General features: G+C 42.8%; 2 protein-coding genes across 4 annotated transcripts; one reads left to right on the top strand and one right to left on the bottom strand.

The window, feature by feature from the left end:
- Window positions 1–565: 565 nt before the first annotated feature.
- Window positions 566–4,105, top strand: LOC123395104 (actin-related protein 2/3 complex subunit 4). Its single transcript, XM_045090039.1, has 8 exons — window positions 566–767; window positions 877–942; window positions 1,089–1,141; window positions 1,589–1,616; window positions 2,501–2,575; window positions 2,683–2,787; window positions 3,276–3,365; window positions 3,707–4,105. Exons 1-8 carry the CDS (start codon window positions 765–767, stop codon window positions 3,794–3,796), a joined length of 510 nt encoding a protein of 169 aa, XP_044945974.1. The 5' UTR covers window positions 566–764; the 3' UTR covers window positions 3,797–4,105.
- A 566-nt stretch (window positions 4,106–4,671) lies between these two features.
- Window positions 4,672–8,800, bottom strand: LOC123395102 (B-cell receptor-associated protein 31-like). 3 transcript variants are annotated; one of them, XM_045090037.1, is made up of 3 exons: window positions 8,573–8,800; window positions 7,882–8,441; window positions 4,672–5,286 (listed from the first exon to the last, which is right to left on the bottom strand). In XM_045090037.1, exons 2-3 carry the CDS (start codon window positions 8,165–8,167, stop codon window positions 4,919–4,921), a joined length of 654 nt encoding a protein of 217 aa, XP_044945972.1. In that variant the 5' UTR covers window positions 8,168–8,441; window positions 8,573–8,800; the 3' UTR covers window positions 4,672–4,918. The 3 variants fall into 3 exon arrangements, with proteins under 3 accessions (XP_044945972.1, XP_044945971.1, XP_044945973.1); XM_045090036.1 differs by having other exon boundaries at window positions 7,882–8,496; window positions 8,573–8,792; XM_045090038.1 differs by having other exon boundaries at window positions 7,882–8,436; window positions 8,573–8,750.
- Window positions 8,801–19,402: the final 10,602 nt, after the last annotated feature.

The following is a 19,402-nucleotide window of genomic DNA, read 5'->3' as shown; positions in this document are numbered from 1 at the left end:
TCGTACTTAACTTGATATTTAACCCTTTCCTTTCCTCTCTTGCCAATCACAAACCATTTGATCTTAGCGTTGATGTCAATCCTCACCCTGACCCTTACAAACTCCCCAAAGAAACCAGCCGGGAGCTCCAATTGAACCTCTGCTATGCGGGATGCCAGACCATGTACCGTAGGCTCGATTAAGAATTTATTCAGCAAACAATGGATTTGCGCCCAGACAGCCATATTGATGGTATCCGGGTTCTTAAACCCATCATACTCCTGCATGATCACCGCTTGGTCCGTAAATAGCCGTCATATTGCAATTTGCGCCCAGACAGCCATATTGCAGGACCAAGGCCGGGAAGGATCACCAGAATGCCCCTTGGTCAGCCCGAGTCCAGAGGAGAAAGAAGAACGATCAACAAAGGCTGGAGATAGGATTCCGACGGCGTGCGCCGAAAGATGTCGAAACCCTCTTTTTTCGCCTAATATGGATCGGAGGAGTAACTATGGTTTGGTTAAAAAAAAAACAACTATGGTTTATATACCGCTAAAGAAAAAAACATAGCCGAACACCACCAGAGCACACCTACACCAGCCTGGACAGTGGACACGGCCCAGGCCCACGAACAGCACCGAAGCACACCTCCACCAGCCAGTCGCCTCCGACGCCGGCGCCTTCCCCACCAACTCCGGCAACCGGCGGCCACCCCGCCCTCCCGATCGACCACATCCCTTCTCTTCCCCTCGGCCGATCCACGCGGGCGGCGACCCTCCGTAGCCATGGTGAGTCCGTTCCCCTCTCCTTCCTCCCTAGATCCCACCCTTCCCTGCGCATCGCCGCCGCCGGGTTCGGGCGGCCACCGCGTTAAAATGGGTTCTCGTGTATCCGCAGGCCAACACGCTGCGTCTGTACCTCACTTGCATCCGCAACACTCTGGAGGCCGCCATGTGCCTGCAGGTACGCACCATTTCAACCGCCTCCAGGATCGCCATTTTCCGCTCGGCAAATTTATTGATTTACTCAAGAGCACCTGTAGAGTCTCGTGTAATTCCTCAGCAAAAAAATATTTTAATGCCGTGCGTGCTTGTTCCTTCTGCCTCTAGAATTTCCCTTGCCAAGAGGTCGAGAGGCACAACAAACCGGAGGTGGAGCTCAAGTAAGCCAATGCTTTCGCCTGCATACTGTTTTATTTAATGCCTGTATTGTATGCTTTAGTTAGTTGTTTCTGTAACTGGTTCGGTTCAGACCAGTACAAGCTAGTGCAGCGGTGTTTCATCTTGAGAAACTGGATTCCGCACAACATAGTGGCTTCTATTCTTCTTATGTGCATTTGTGTGCTCTTACATACATGTTGATACTTGATGAGGCCTAGTAGAAACAGGCTGGAATGTATCCAGTTTTATTCATAGGATGTCGGTTTCGAAGACAACAATAGGGGCACTGTCTCTAGCTTCCTTTGATAGTTTATATGCCATTTTATGCCTGCAATTGCATTCACATGTGACCACGTTCCCTTTTGCATTTACACGTTTCCTCCATGAGGCTCATGGATGTGAGTAAATCATGTTTTGCTCACATCGCCTTCTTTCAATTCCTTTTACAGGACTAGCCCTGAACTTCTGCTGAATCCGGTAAGAGAGACTCTCCATACTGATTCTCTCATGTTGCTAAGCATATCTTGTGAGAGTAATTCCCTGCTGTGTATGGAATTGATTTTTATCCATGCATTCTCCATTTCCCATAAACTCTTCAAAAGACTATGCTGGAAACCATGAACAGATTGTTCTTAGTACTTCAGTTAACATTGTTCTTAGGCAAAATTCAGACTCATGGGACAGTGGATGTTCTTTCATCCTGTCCTGTCATGAAATTCCCAATGCTCCCTTTTTAAGACCTGGTCTTTCGCTAGGTGATGACAAGTAACATAGGCCAGCACTGATGTCAATTAGGTACCTAAATCAAGATATAAAGCAAGATGCTTATATGACAGTACTAAACTGGAATAATCACATTTTCTCAATTTTATACCATTCAAATGGCTGTGAACTCGACATTCTAGACTCAAATGGCTGTGTAGCATATTAGAGTATAGGATTGAATATTGTTATTGTTTTCTAGAATACTTGCCTGTAATTATTTATTGCGTTTGAGAATACTTGCCTATAATTATATAACTTGGCATAGCAAAAGTTATTGAGTGTATCATGAAAGTTCCCTATGTGAAATTGATATATGCTATTCGCAAAATTCTGAAATGGGTGAACAGAGCATATGCAATAAAGCAGGAGTCTAATAAAACCATATTGTTTAACACTGCTGAAACCTACTAAATCAAGAGAAGCAGGAGTCTAATAAAACCATATTGTTTAACACTGCTGAAACTTACTAAATCAATTGGTGATATCTTGCATATGTAGCCTGTACCATCTCTGTATGACTATGCTTCTCTTTGTATGAACTTGAAAAAAAAAAAACTTCAGAATGGTGATTCATAATCAAGGTTTTCCTCTTACAGGTGCTTATATGTCGTAATGAAGCCGAGAAGTGTTTGGTAGAGACTTCAATCAATTCGATCCGTATAAGCTTGAAGGTAGTGAACAATAGCTGGTGGATATTAATTGTAGTTATTTTAGAACAATGTAGCTCATTCTTTTGTGATCCAGTATGCCATCATATACTTGGTTTTTTGTTTGACAGGTTAAGCAGGCAGATGAACTAGAAAATATTCTTGCAAAGAAGTTCCTTAGGTTTTTGTCGATGAGGGCAGAGGCATTCCAAGTGTTGAGGAGAAAACCAGTTCAGGTATTACAATACTGTGTGCATGCATTACTTCAGTACCTCTAGTAATCGACTACTCATAGTAGTACACAAATTGTATTCAACTGAAGTTGGGCCAGTGCCCTGTAGGGCTATTTGATATTAGGGGGTTACACATAACTGCCTTTTCTGATTAACTACTCTATCTGCTCTGAAAGCCAAGAGGTCTACACATTTTAGGAATTTTGTTTGATCAGCAGTTAGACTTGGATTAAGTGGCAAAACTGGAAATTTCAATTATCAAATTGAAAAACTTGATATCAGCAATACAGTACTCAGGACAACTAAATAGTAATCTCTATGTTGCCTGGAGTTTTAGTAGCTTTTGAGTTTTCCATCTTGATGTTTTTTTCACAGCGTTTATTAGCAATCTGGATCAAATTTGTTTTGGTACTTTGCCGGAATGTTAGTATACGGTATTTTATCCAAGAACGCCACTGGAAAATGACTAACTTGTTTTTTTTTTGTTCCAGGGTTATGATATTAGCTTCCTCATAACAAACTACCACTGTGAGGACATGCACAAGCATAAGCTCATAGATTTCATTGTTCAGTTTATGGAGGTAAGTAAAGGTCATCATAGTTTAATAAATGAACAACTGACAACAATAGTAAGTTTGGACGCTTGTAGTTTCTGAAATGTTCTGTTATGTGTTGTGTATACAAAGAATTCCTTATACAAATAATTTTAGAGTACAGCCGTCATAAAACAACGCGCACTTGGTAATTGGCCATAAAGTGTTGCCAGCCGTGGACTACACATTTTGCATATGAATAAAAGCAAAATGCAGAAGTCTCACAATCATGTTTATATTATTTTTTTCACAGTAGAGCCCCAGAAAAATCTCGCCAATCTGTTGGAAAGGACTTATTTTGACGGCACATCTGTTTCTTCATGATGTAGGACATTGACAAGGAGATCAGCGAGCTGAAGCTGTCGGTGAACACACGTGGCCGGCTGGTGGCAACCGAGTTCCTAAAGCAGTTCATCTGATCTCGCTAGCCGATTCCTCCTCCTGGCAGAAGGACCGGTTCTCCATTTGGAGTTTTTCGGCCGCCTCCCTGGAGGTGTTGGAGGGTAATGAACTTCTGGAGGTAGTGGTGCAACCGATAACAAATGCAAGGAATAGTGTGTCTCCTGCAAGGAGCGATGAACTTTTAGAAGTGTGGTACCAGGTTTAACTATGAATGTGTATTCTACTCTACTTAATTGTTTGATAGAAGAAAAGACAGTATTAGTGTATTAGACATGGCTAAAAGTGGAGTTCTGCATTCTTGAAAGTAAAGCCTTAATGCCCGGAAATAATCTTTCGAGGTCCTTTTTCGTCATTGTAGTTCTGAATCTTTCCATGTATGAACTGTAATTGTGCACTTGTATGGATGCTGTATGCTACAGAGTATAGACCCATATACCAAGTCCAAATGGTACACAATAAGTTCAGGCTTTCCCATGAAATATTACTTGATATCGCAATAATTATTTCAACTGCAATGGATTCACTCGCAAGCAGGCCTAAGATACCAACCTAAGTGAATCATGCAAACTAAATTTAAATAATCTTTGATAGTTTGATTGTTTGATTGTATTAGCTGCAACTGACCTTGTTTGCACAAGATGATTTCCAAATTGTAAGGAGATCTTCAATGCAAAGATAGTACACTGGTTATTGGTAATAAAAATGACCAAAAAAGAGTAAACAGTACTATGATTTAAAGAAAGGAGGTTATTTTTGGTTTAAAAAATGGAACTATTTTCAAGATGCAAGCCTTCTTAAACAAAAACAAAATGCACTTATGCATATTATGATTTTCCTTTTCTGTAAACATGCTGAAATATCATAGAAAAACTGTTCAAAAACTCTGCGAGAATCGGAGAAAAATTACTGCATTCCAACACACGGTCTAATCAGTTCATTCCGAAACCCGATCTTTCTCCCATATCCATCTCACCATCCCTGACTTTTTCAGTGCCTCAAAACAAAACTACAGAACACACACTACATCCATCCATATCACCATAAGTTAGAGAGGGGAATGAAAGCCAAGAACCACATCAAAGAGCCTTGGCGATGAGCGCTTCGAGTTCGAGACAGTTACATGACACGGGTCAACCAATTCAGCCTTTGTAGTGGAGCTGGGACTGCAGGATCTGGTTGTCCTCCAGCAGCCGGTCGTACTCGAGGAGCAGCTCCTCCGACTGCTTCTGCAGGGCGTTGACATGGGCCTCCGCGTCAGACGCTTTCCTCTGGTGATCTTCGGACTCAGATTTCAGCTTCTTCATGTCCTCGCTCAGTTTTGCCATGTCCTGCTGAAGCTTCTTCATCTCACTGGCCGACTTCTCCTCCTTCTCGCGCAAAGACCGGTTCTCCATTTGTAGCTTCTCGACCTCCTCCCTGGAGATGTTGGCTGATTTCCTGAGGGTGATGAGCTTCTGAAGGTAGTGGTGCAACCGGTCAATGACAAACGCGAGGAATAGTGTGTATCCTGCAAGGAGCGATGAGCTGTTAGAAGGCTGAAAAAAGATCCGGTAGTCTAACTCAGTGTCAATATCGATAAAAATGAATGTATTCTGCATTCCCGTCAAACTACAGCATTTAATGTCCTTTGAGGCCTACGTTTCGACATTTTAGTTCTGGCCCCCAATGTCCATGAACGAAAATTACCGGACTGGGCTATCAGCTTAAAATTTCGAATGAAATGGCGGGCATTTCACTTGACACTAGCTGGCATGATTAGTTATTGGTGCCTAGTAAATTCATCAAACTAGACCAACAATCCCCTTTTATAGTCGTCTGGATAAAGTACACTGCAGATTCAACAAATCCTCCACCTGTATAGACCCAAATCATATATACCAAGTCCAAATGGGTACACCATGACTTCAGACTTTCCCACAAAAAACACCTGGTATCTGCAGTGTACTGTCACTGAATTGGAATTATTAGTGCAACTGCACCAGAATCCGTTTTTAATAGGCCCTAAATTCCAATTCAGTGAATCATGAAAACCGATACTAAAGTTGTTATCTGTTTGCATGACAAAATGTATCCCTTAGTTTTATTAACTGCAACTGCCTACCTTGAAGATCATTATTTCCAAATTGCAAGTAAGATTTATAATACAAGAACAGTATTATAAAATGACTACCTACACAAGCAAACAGTACAACAATTACTAAAAAGGCAAGTTGTTTTCTGTAAAAGTAAAATGCACCTTATTTTCATGTCCTGTTTGGCGATCTAAACTTTCACAAGGACTCCTAAGTATGCTCAACTAAGATAGTTGCCTATTTAAACTTTACATGTCTGCTATTGCCCTTACTTATGCCAACCTGTCACTTTTAGGCTTTTAGCCTGCTACCTAAAACATACTCCCTCCGTATCATAATATTTGTTCTCCCCCAACAACAAGTATTTAGAAAAAGAGGGAGTAGATTCTTCCACTCGGCTCACGTTTCTCAACGCTGAACATATTCAAAGCACCGAGAGCAGCACACTGAAATTTTGCATAATAGAAACCAGCAAGTGAACAGTGAAATTAATTGCAACATTTAGCGGCTCTAGAGTTAAGATAAAAGGGGCCTTTGACATACGTGACATACCCCTTATTCCATGCATCAGAAGCCTGAACATTTTACCAAACTATTTGCCCAATCCTCACTTATAGTGGACATGACGTTATTATAATGCATAATATAGCATGCCATTAATCAAAGCAGATCTGTCTCTAGACAGCTCACTTTCAGCTTAGAATCTGTCATCCAAACTCCGACCAAGCATGAAAGCGGCATAAGCTGATGCAAGCCTAAGCAAATACCAGTTCCTGTTGTATTGTATACAACCCAGATCTCTATAATATAATGGGATCCCTAATATAATATTTCTTGATCAGTTGACCAGCATCACATGGAAGACCAATGCTACCGACATGTAAATATAATAACAAAAACAAAAAAAAACTGTAGAATCAGATTGCGGTTATTAGGTTTCCGGTTTGAGTCCGAAAATGCACAAGTTACAGACTGAAATTTCTGCAACTATAAGATACCAAGTGGATTCACAAACATGTATGGTAGGACCCGAGACAACATCTGGACTGATATAAGTATAACCCTTTATTCAGTACATCAGAATCCTGAACATTTTTACCAAACTATCTGCCCAATCCTCACTTATAGAGGACAGGATGCTAATCAAGGCATAATATAGCATGCCATTAATCAAGGCAGATCTGTCTCTGGACAGCTTACTTTCAGCTAAGAATCTAGCGTCCAAACTCCCACCAAGCAAGAAAGCAACATAGATCTGATACAAGCCTAAGCAATATCAGTTCCCATTGACTATTGTAGCCAACCCAGGTCACTACAATATAATATTTCTTGACCAGTTGACCAACACCGCATGAAAGACTAATGCTTCGGACATATAAATATAATAACAGGATTCTTCAACTATAGATTCAGACTGCAGTTTTGTATTAGTTTTCTAGTTTGAGATAGAAAATGCACACGTTACAGACTGCAGTTTCTGTACCCCGTATCAGAACTATAAGCTGCCAAATGGACACACAAATATCATTTCGTTTATGAATTGTTCATGGCCTATTCTAAACTAAACATTGGTGTCATAAATCTATGGTCACAAGAGAAGCATCTAAAATGGCCACCTTCATCTCCAAAGCTACCCTCTTCACAACCCAAGCAGTAAACCCTTGCCTGTGGTCCATAACACATGATTTACACTGTGTAATTTACATACTCCACCAATGAACTATACATTACTGGTTGGATCTAAAATCTTAAATCACACGATGTTAAGAGACGATAGAACCTAATAGCAGATACATTGCATGTTCTAGAGCAAGATTGATATGGTAACACTTTTTTGTACTTGACTAAAGGCCAAAGCATCCGAATCCTAAGTGACTAGTAGTTGCTCGGCCCCTTCATCAACTAAGCAGCAGCCGCCACTTTTCCCAGTGCTAACTAGTAACAAGAAACCTCGAAGCGCAAGTACAGTACTTGAGAAGAAAATGGATCTCAGAAAGAAGGCAGGAAAGGAATGCATATGGTGAGCTGACCGATGAGTGAGGCCTCGAGGAGGTGCGTCCGCCAGAGCACCTGGTCCATGGGGCTGACGTTGCCGATCTTGTGTCCCCTGTTCTGGATCCTGACGATGGCGGCGACGCTGGACATGAGGATGACGGAGAGCGTGCAGGCGAGCGTCTTGACGGTGGCGGGGCCCTTGCCGGTCTTGACCTGCTCCACGCCGCGCATGGCCAGCTCCCGCAGCGGGCCGATCTTGACCATGAGCAGCAGCGCCACCGCCCCCTCCGCGAACAGCACCAGGAACAGCAGCGGGATCATGGCGCCGGCACCCCCTTTTCACTACCTTTCCCACGGACCAACCGGATGTCAGGGTCTCCCTGGATTCCGCCTGGGAACTTAAGGGTGGGGCTTTTCTTGCTCCACGGCGCGAGGATTAATTGACGGAGGTCGATCCGCCGCGCGAGTACGGGGGGCGGGCGGTCCCTTTCCGGCGGAGGAAAAAGATGGCGAATTTGGTCGGCGGGGAGATTCAACTTGAGCTCGGAGGCGGAGGGACAGGAACCCGCCACCACCTTTCCCTCCCCTGGCTGTCCTGCAGATGAAATCAAGAGGGTGGCGCGTCGTCAGCGATTGGAAGGACGGAGCGGCTGAAAGGGGGGATCAAATCAAATCAAATGGGGGATGAATGGGGGTTCAGAGCGGAAGAGGAAGAAGAAACCCCACCTCGTCTCTGACAAGAACCAATCCTCGGAGGAGCGGCCGAGAACCGGCGGGCGCGGATCACGGGAGGAGGGTGGTGGATGAAGCCAGCAGGAAAGGGGGAGTGGGAAAGGCGGGTGGAGGGGCGGCGGCGAAAGGCGACGGGGAGGGCACGCGCAGAGGGATGGGGGGGAGTGGAGTGGGGAGTGTGGGAGAGCGTGAAGCTCTCTCTTGGCTTGGCCCCCTTCTGCCTGCCTGCCTGCCTGCTCATTCTCGGCGAGTAGTACTACTCCTACTGGTTCTTTTGGACTCTTTTCTTTTCTGTTAAATGAAAAAGTGATAATAGTTCTTTTGGCCTTTGGGCTCTTTCTTAACAAATGTTACTTTTCGTTTTAGGAAGATTAACAATGTGCTTAGGGCATCTCCAACTTCCATCTGTAAATTTTCTCCAACATCTGTTCGCCGATAGGGGACTAATCCATGGACATGATACGGACGGCTGTCATCCAATGCTATCCGCATATATCCGACTTTACTTATTTATTTTTACGATCCGCATGTTTAAATAATCACATTCATAAAGTTTGAACATTTAAATAGCCGCATACATAAAGTACACAGATTAAAATAGCTGCATGCAGCACTCAAATTTTCTATTCCAATATTATTGTTCCATTTAACCATCTGATGATGCTTAATCAGATTTTCTTTCGGCCGGTGTCGGATTTGTTGATGCATTCCAATAAACTCTTTAATTATGGTCAGTTTCTAGTCTGAAATTTTGATAAGATCAACTACACTGTCAAATTCTATAGTTGCGACAACATTCTCACACTCATCCTTGACGGTCATGTTGTGCATGATCATACAACATGTCATCACCTCCTACAAGGTATCTAGATCCCGTTGTTTAGCAAGTCCACAAACAACTGCAAAATGGACCTGCAAAACTTCAAATGTCCTTTCGACATCCTTTCTAGCCGCTTCTTGTGTTTGGGCAAAGTGAGACTTTCTTCGCCCAATTGGGTTAGAAATGGTGCTCACAAAGGTAGCCCATGAAGGATAGATACCGTCAACCAGATAGTAGCACATGTTGTACTCATGTTCATTGACAGTACAGTGGCAAGGACGAGATTTTCCTCTCGTTAGCCTCGCAAACAATGGTTGCACATTGATGTCATTGCGAGACATATGCATGCCAAAAAAGAGTGCCAAATCTAAAGATGGTGTGGTGCAATTTCTTCAAGAATGATGGTGGACTTCTTAACATGATCCTGATATTGACCTTGTAAATTCTTTCATTTTCCATGCATGTAGTCAAGAGATCCAACCAAATTTGACCACCCTCTTGCTTATGAGATTGCTAAGATGCTTTCGGTGTCTGTTACAATTGGTTCTCTCACGTATTGAGGGCCAAACACCTCGACCACGACAGTTGCAAACCTAACCATGCATGTCATCTTCCGCATGTGCTCTCAGACATCCGTAGGTACTCATCCCACAAATCAGCGATCGTGTCATATGCAAGTATCTGGTGCGCGGCAGTGCACTTCTAGTAACCAGAGATGCCAATTATTCCCACAACGTCCTTCTCTAAGACGAAGTAGTCATCATAACACGGGATGCCATGGTACAAACGACCGAAAACAGTCTCGCGCATCCAAAAAACCCGGCGAAAATGGTCAGCGAAGAGTACATCATGGGCAAATAGTCGGCCATCGGTGTCAAATGGTCGCACGCCCTGTTGCGGTTGAGCATTTGATGACACTTGATCGATCCCTTGAAATTAAGAACATGTTGCTCCTCATGCTCCGCGTTTTCAAGGACCGCATGCATCATGGTTGTCTCATCGGTGTAGTCCTCCTCATCGGACGACTCGGCATAGTGCTCGTATGTGTACTCCAAATCGAAGTTCATCGAAGTGAATTTTTTTTAGCTCCGGCAATTCATCAAACATTGCCGAGCATGGTGAGTATAGCACTAGCTAGCGGATGATACCTGGTGGGATGATCGAAGGAGAGGGGTTGAACGGTGATAGAGGAGAAGCGGGATGGAGCCTGACTGGAAGGCTGGAGTGATCGACACGTAGAGTTCCGATAGATATGTGGCGTCACGCTGGGTTGGTGGAGCGTCAGTGAAGGCAAGAGAAAAAGAAGGAAGGAGAGAAAATGAGAAGGACGAAGGTGAGGGTCTGAAAAGGGTTTTGGGTAATCCGGGGATGTCGGAGTCCTACATATATGTTGTGTGTACTCCCGCAAAACCCCTACCCCACAAAACCCCTACCCCACGTTTATTTCTGATTTGCTAGAAAAAATACGTTCGAACCACTATAAGTCTGCATTGAATGGATTTCGTGGTCCATACAGCGCAGTTCGGACGGATACACACACGAATTGAGGGTCCGTCTAAAGATGACCTTAATGCCGGTGCAAATCTTGGAGGATTTAAGCTAAAGGTCTCCTACCTGCTCATTCTCGACGAGTAGTACTACTCCTACTGGTTCTTTTAGACTCTTTTCTTTTCTGTTAAATGAAAAGGTGATAATAGTTACTTTGGGCTCTTCCTTTTTTATTAACATAACAAATGCTGCTTTTCCTTGTTGGGAGATTGATTAACAATGTGCTTAATGCCCCTGCAAATCTTGAAGGCTTTAAGCTAAAGGTCTCCCCCCACATGCATGCTTAATGAAAAGCTGGGGTGCTACTTATGACTTGTGAGCAATGCATCGCCAAACCTTTGCTGGACCGACCTCCTTTTGTAGATGGGCAAACCTCAATCGCTATGTACCCATCTCATCTGATCTGATCTTATCTTTTTGTAATGTGTTGCTTGCTTGCTTCACTTTTGGGAAAAGGGGGAGGGAGTCTCCTGCATGTTCCAGTTTCCTCCTGAATTGCCGCTGGTTTCCCTTTGCTTTCATTGGAGGCAATAGTTTTTGTTTGGGCACGGTTCTGAGTGCTAGGGCTCGATTTACAAGCTACTCGGCTAGTTAAGATTCGGCTCGTTAAGCTGAGGTAAAAAAAATAAGGCTTCAACAGCTTTAAGATGTCATCATATACTTGCATCGCGATCCAAAGCACCGCACAAACGACACCTTTAAGATATACATACGTATGATATGATATGGCGATGTCTTCTCTTTCTTGATCTAGCAAGCGAGAAACAAGAGTGTAACGTCCAACATGCGATCATATCTTTATTTTAACGCAAGGGCCTCGACAGGGATAGAAACGCATCTCGTCGTTTTGCAAGAATAGATATCGTTACAAGTACATGTACTGGAGTATATGAAATTGGCTTACACTCGCCACAAGCTACATCAAGATCACATCAGTACAATAATATACAGTCATCAGGTAGAAGAGCAGGGTCCGACTACGGATGAAAACAAACGATAGAAAGAACGACGTCCATCCTTGCTATTCCAACTGCCGGCCTGTAACCCATCCTAGATCGATGAAGAAGAAGAAGAAGAAACTCCAAATAGAACATCACCCTACTAAATACAACTAGCATGAAAGAATGTATCACTAGGAAAAGAACTCACAACATGACAAGTTGCACACAATTTCAGACTAAGTGAAAATAACAGTTTGACAGTGCAGTTTTCAACCAGAAGGCATATTGACAGCAGGAAAACTATAAGTTACATGACACCGAATAACATGAAAATTTACAACATGCCAGAAAATCTTAAGCACTACAAATAACTTCATTGAACCAACCCCAAAGAAGCTGTAGATCACTAGCAAAGCTCATGGCAAGACAACACCAAAATATTACACATTTCAAAACAACACTATTTTCTAGCATGTTGGCAACGAGCAAACAACACCTAAACATGAATTTCTATACAACCAAAATTACCAGGGGCTAGCATACATATCCAAGGAAAAATCTCAGGTTCGCAAGTAATTCATATCATGCACCGAATAAATCACACAAAATAAACAAAATGGTAACATGGCAAAATATCATGCACACCAACTTGCTCAAAATATAAAACTAAATGCACAGATAAATTCTTGAGCGGGCCTCGGCGGCTGGGAGGGAGAGAGGGGCTGGTTCAGGTGGTGGCTGGGGGTTGGGGATGCATGGAAATCAAGGGAGGATTGGGGTTAGGTCCAAAAATAGCACGTGGTTGTCTATTTATAATAGTGGAGGCTAGGTTAGGGGTTTTGCCCCGTTTTCGGGCCATCAGATCTCGAACGGAGGGGTGGGCTAGGTGGGTAGTGTTGGGCTGAGAAGAGATGGAGATTTGCGGCCCGACACAATATTTTTAAACACCGAAAAACGTCCGATGAAAAACCGATGGCAGTGCCGCTACGGTCGACCGTTCGGGTATCGAACGAACTCCGATTGCGATGAAATTTGGCAGGCGGCCTACCTATATTAAAACAAGACCGCATGCCAAGTTTTAACCCAATCTGAGAATTTTACACACACTTTTGAAACAATAATTTAACGATGTCGCGGGCACGTGCGTGTGTGGTTGGGCCCAAAACAGTCAACGACGAACACGGAGAGAACCGGCAACTAATAACGGATGAAAGTTTTGAAAACTGACGGCAACGGAGTGCCGTTGCGATGCCGATGATGCAAATGATGCAATGATGAATGCGACAAACAAATAATAACATGGCGACAACGGAATAAAAGGGAATGTTACGGAGCGTCGGTTTCGGACTGTTACAAAGAGGTAGATGAGATCTTATCCAGCACGACGGCATGGTGGTGGTGGCTATGGTGGTGACAATGAAACTCTCACAGAGCTTCACATTCTATTAAGCTTACGGTTGAGTTCTCGTTATCAAATGATAACTTATGTCTATGGTTAGAAATACTTAACCATTTTCTAGTCTAGTAGAGGTTTACTAGGGACACGGTATTCATTTATGTATCCACGCATGCATTTAGTTTCGCCATTACAATTTCAATATGGATAATAAACATTTATCATGAATAAGGAAGTATGACAATAACATCTTTATTATTGCCTTTAGGGCATATTTCCAACACAATTTGCAGTTCACAGTGGACCAACCGCGGTAATAAGTCTACTCTGATAAGAAAGGTGACATGGAGGGGGAGTCGGCTGCAGATCTTTTTGATTCGTCGATGTGAAAGAACAAATCTTCTTCGGCCGTTTTTTAATCGGTACCGTAGTAGCTCTTTGGTTAGGTATTGGAGCAACACTACCCATTGATAAATAGTTAACTTTAGGTCTTTTTTAGATTTTTTTTATTCATTCACCAATAAAAGAAATATTACTTTCCCTTAGTAATATATAGGAAGAAGGGGTCATCTTTTTTTTAGGAATAGGACAATTTCAGAAAATTTCATGGATTATGGTTGGATAGATATAATCAAGGAATACAATTCACTTTCAAGATGTCTTGATGGTGAAATGGTAGACACGCGAGACTCAAAATCTCGTGCTGAAGAGCGTGGAAAATTCACAATATCATTTTAATTTAATTTTAGTTTGTACTTTTTAGTTACTTTACTTCTCTTATGTTGCAATGCAAAAACAAGCAAAATGTAGAGTGTTACCTCATCATGTGTGCTTGACATGGGTACCTCCCTTGTGTGCAAACTCCCTTATGGTACTTTCAACCGCACTCGCCATCCTACCCAGAATACTGGCGGTTTTTCGAACCATCAATTTCCAATATGTTTGAGTAATTGAAAAAGTTTCCATATAAATATGTTACAAACAACCCCTCACAAAAATGTAGTTCAAACAGATCCATAAGAAAAATCATATTTAATCCTACAGAAATCAAACATCCCATGGGAGAAAAACCTAAATTTCATAATCCTCTAGATTAACTATAAAAAACTTAGATTGATGTGTGGTGCTTCTTTTATCTAACACAACAAACGGGGTTTAGATTGATGTGTGGAGTAAATCTTCCTAACCTCGTTCTCATTTCAACGATGCTTCCGAGAGTGTCATTAGGAGGCGTGTATAAGGTGGTGGTGCCCACTCTTAAGTGTAGGCACTAGTGGAGAACGGGGATTTAGTCCCGGTTCGTAAGAGCCTTTAGTCCTGGTTGTGCAACCTGGACTAAGCCTTTGGAACTAAAGTTTTGAAACTTTTTTCTGTCATATTTATTATTCCATTTATATTCGATGAGAAGCCAAGCGGGACCTTGATACCAAGCAGACATTCAAAAAATATTTTCTTCTCTGCTTTCGTAAGAGTGTAGCTGGCAGGACCATGATTCTGCTTTGGATGCATGGCGTCTTTTTCGTTCATACGTTGCTGGTCTTCCCGTGCCTTTGGTTTATCTTTTGTCTTCCCATACACGCTCAAAAAACCTAGCAGGTTCATGCAAACATTCTTCGTCACGCGCATCACGTCGATTGCAGAACGTACCTCTAGGCCTTTCCAATAGGGTAGGTCCCAAAATATAGATTTCTTCTTCCACACGGGTGCGTGTCCGTCAGCGTCATTCAGAATAGATTGTCCGCCAGGACCCTTTTCAAAGATTACTTTTAAATCCTTGACCATATCAAATATAACATCACTTGTACGGAGGACATGCTTCTTCCGATCATCTGCCTCACCTTTGAAATCCTTGCCTTACTTTCTTAAGGGATGCCTGCTCGGAACAAATCGACGATGTCCCAGGTACACATTCTTCTTACATTTGTTCAAATATATACTTTCAGTCTCATCTAAACAGTGCGTGCATGCATTATATCCCTTGTTTGCCTATCCTAAAAGGTTACTAAGAGCAGATCAATCATTGATGGTTACAAATAGCAACGCTCATAGGTCAAATTCATGTTGTTTGTCCTTATCCCACACATGTACACCTTTGATATCCCATAGTTGTATAAGTTCTTCAACTAATGGCCTTAGATACACATCAATGTCGTTGTCAGGTTGCTTAGGGCCTTGGATGAGCAATGGCATCATAATGAACTTCCACTTCATGCATAAACAAGGAGGAAGGTTATAGATACATAGAATCACATGCCAGGCGCTATGATTGCTGCTCTGCTCCTCAAAAGGATTAATTCCATCTACACTTAAACCAAACCATAAGCCTTATCTTTCAAAAACAAAAAAATCTCCGGCGCTGAAGGGGAGCAGTCGGATCCGTCCATCTCCGGCGTTGGACGTCAATGGCGGCGACCATCGACTTCTTGGGGCGACGACGACAGGCTGCAAGCTCATGTCCATGGCGAAACAAGAGAGCAGAGACCATGAGAGGGAGAAGGAAAAGAGAAGGAGGAGGAAGAGGCCGACGGGGAGCTCGCCTATGGTGGTGCTCCGGCGGAGGTGGTGGCCGGCCAGGCCCGGCATGAGGAGAGGCGGCGCGGAGCTCGGGGATGGCCACGACTCTCTCCTATAGTTCGTTCAAACAAAGAGAGAAGGGAGATTAGAGAGATAATGGGAATTACGGGAGAGAGATGAGGAGTAGAGGGCTCCAGTCTTGAGGTCCTTGGGGTGGTCGGGGTTGTGCCGGCGAGCACTCAGCGGGGCGGTCCGCTAAGAAAGGAGGAAGGCGACTCGGGGCGTCTTGCTGGGCGCTCGTGAGCTGGGCCGTCGGGCGACTCCGGCGACCTGCGGGCGCAGCGCGAGGGCGGGGAGGAGGCTTGGTGCAGCGAAGCAAAGGGGCGATGGGATTTGGGGGAGAGTGACATGAGAGAGGAGGGATTTGGGGGAGGAGCTCGGGGGGCACAATGAAGGCCACTTAGTAGTAGCATGGGTTTTAAGCCCGCGCTACTACTATCAACTTAGTAGTACCGTTCGTTTATATCATGTGTTACTACTATTGCATGTCCTAGAGGGGCACAGTTGAGACCACTTAGTAGTAGCGAGGGTTAAAAACTCGCGCTACTACTATCAACTTAGTAGTAGCGAGGGGTAAAAACCAACGCTACTAGTAAGTAGCAGCAGCAAGGGATAAAAACCCGCGCTACTAGTAACCGGCTACCTATAAGCTTTTCCCTAGTAGTGTAACATGGATCGAACTTCAACTTCTCCTTTTCACTTTCGCATTCTCTCTATGCATCAACAATGACCCGACGGAGATCATTATCAACGGGCACATCTGGTGCCTCTTGATCTTCAGCTTCTCCCGTTGCAGTATCGCCGTATTTAGAGGACATATGATAGTTATCATCATCCTATTCTTCTTCATTGTCTTCCATAATAACCCCTCTTTCACCGTACTTGGTCCAACAATTATAGTGGGACATCATGAATAGAGAAATAACCAAATTAATACAAATTCATCATCACATTAGAACCAAAGTACAGTAGTGATCAAATGTTATTACTGCAAAAAAAAACATAAAGTTCATACATAGTTAATCAAACTAACATACAACTATGTAAAACATTTAAATGTAACAAGAAATGCGATCAGAATTGCAACTAATTAAGGTAATAATTGATCCAATAGCATAATAATACCAAACCTCTTTATTAATGGCATAGTTTCTAATCTTTTTAATACCAAACCTCTTTATTAATGACATATTTTCTAATCTTTCTAATACCAAACCTCAAACGCATTGCATCCATCTTGATCTTGTGATCATCGACGACATCGGCAACATACAACTTCAATTCCATCTTCTCTTCTTCAATTCTTTTCAAAAAAAATTCAAAAACTTATTTTCTTTTTCAACTAAATTTAACCTCTCGACAAGAGGGTCGGTTGCAAGTTTCGGTTCACATACCTCCTAGATAAAAATATATATGTCAAGTTGGTCGGCATAATTGTCATAAACACGAAATGAAACAAATTATAGTTATAAAAGATAATATACGACGTCTGAATCATAGATCGGACGAGAGCCGGCGGGGACAGATATCAAAACCATGGCACTATATAATAACAAACAATAATATAGAAGTAGCAAAAATTACAAGTAACAAAAAATATTACAAGTAAGTTTTTTTTAAAGATAATAACAAGAGGCTCACCATGGTGGTGCCTGCGACGAGAACGACACGGGCAATCAACGACGATGAGGACGGGGACGTGGACGGGACGACACCCTCAATTAAACCACACCTACACATATGCAAAGAAAGAGGAGAAATCTTAAGTGTGGCTCGTGAACTCAAGTGGCATCATGCTGTTAGGCATTTCATCAAACACTTCTTGTGCATAGGAAAGGAAAACAAACTAGCACACACCTTCCACCTTCTCTGAGGAAAAAACTAAGAAGAGGGCGGACAAGGGTGATGATATATATAGGCAAATTTTTATTCCTGATTAGTGTCCAGAACTGAGACTGAAGATGAACATTTAATCTCGATTGGAGACACAAACCCGGATGAAAGGGTGTCGCTCCTGCCGCAACCTCTTTAGTCCCGGTTGGAGACAACCGGGGCTAAATGCCCCACACCAACCAGGACTAAAGATGGTAGTGTCACCCGTCCGCTCTTAGCCATTCGAACCGGGGTTCGTAAAGCGACCAAGACTAATGCTTGATCGGTGCTAGGACGAAAGCCTTGTTTTTCTACTAGTGTGGTATTCACAGAATTTTTTTCTATGGTCTGATTAGGATTTCTTTTGTGTGAAGTTCATGTGAGTGGCGCTGCGTTGCGAAGCGAACGGTGTGGATTTTGTGTCCTAGGACTCCTGATCCGGTTTCGACCGACGAAGATTGATCAATCTCGACTTTGTCGAGGAGTGCGTGAGGTTTGTGTTCTCCGACTCCGCATGATCGTATATGGGTCGTTTTCCGTGCCTTCTCTGGCATTTTCTTCCACGGAACAATGATTTGCTTCCCAGATCGCAACCATCGACATCTTGAGTTCTACATCGATGACTTCCGTCTGCTGCTTCTACGAGCTTCTAGGTTTCAACAAGTTTTCCCCATTGAGATGAGGATTCAGAGGCAACAATGAGCTTTGCTAGGATGGACTGCCGGTCGATACATGAGGAAGAACCGAAGAAGACACAATTTTCTTATCTTTCTTCCAAGAAAAAACAATGAATGGTGAGATAAACGATTGTCTTAAATATTCCTACGTTACAACTTTAGATTTTTTATATCATCATGTTTAGCAGGGCTTTTCTTTCATCTTGTTTTTCCGGTTACTCCAACATCTTGAAGAGAATATTACGTGTTTGAGGTGTTTCCTATTGCTGTATTCATACAGCTTTCAGCGAAAATTGATTCGATATTCACTTCTATATGGATTCAAGAACTATAAAGTTCATAATGTGGATCATTTTCTTCCAGTTTTACGGACTATTTGATTTTAAGAATCCTGAAAAGATTCAAGGCTATAAGCTCATAATTTTGCATCATTTATTTTCACTTTTAGGGACTGCTTGTTTTCAAGAATTTTCAAAACAAAGGAATATTTCTAATATGTCTGAGTCACTGGAAAAGTTTCTATATAAATATTTTGCAAAAAACCCCTCACAAAAATATAGTTCAAACAAATCCATAGGAAAAGTTATATTTAATCCTCTAAATTATCTGTAACAATGCTTCTTTCATCTAACACAACGAACAGGGTTTACCTTCACAGTTAGTCTGATTTTTGATGCAGTTCCCTGCTACTCTGCATTTATGTTACCCTTTACGTACAGAGAAAGGCAAAACAAGTGAGGGACACACCCAACTTGAGAAAACAGAACAAAAATTCAGATAAACGAAGCGCCACACCAGGACAGCAGAGCTTCAGACACGAGGACAGTGCAGTTTCGCAGCCTCGCCGAGGAGAGATAGCCGAAGTAGGCGGAGTAGCTTGTGTCCTCCTTCCTTCGCATCCTGCTCCAGAGCTGCAGGAACCAAGGGGCTCTTGATGCATACACTAGTTTGGTTAGCTTGGGTCAGTCGATGCATTATGGTACAGCAAACCTTCTC

The sequence above is a fragment of the Hordeum vulgare genome, chromosome 5H (assembly GCF_904849725.1).
Source record: "Hordeum vulgare subsp. vulgare chromosome 5H, MorexV3_pseudomolecules_assembly, whole genome shotgun sequence".
In the NCBI taxonomy this organism is placed as follows: Eukaryota; Viridiplantae; Streptophyta; class Magnoliopsida; order Poales; family Poaceae; genus Hordeum; species Hordeum vulgare.
The sequence above is the reverse complement of the archived record's forward strand: the minus strand, read 5'-3'. Positions and strand labels throughout refer to the sequence as shown.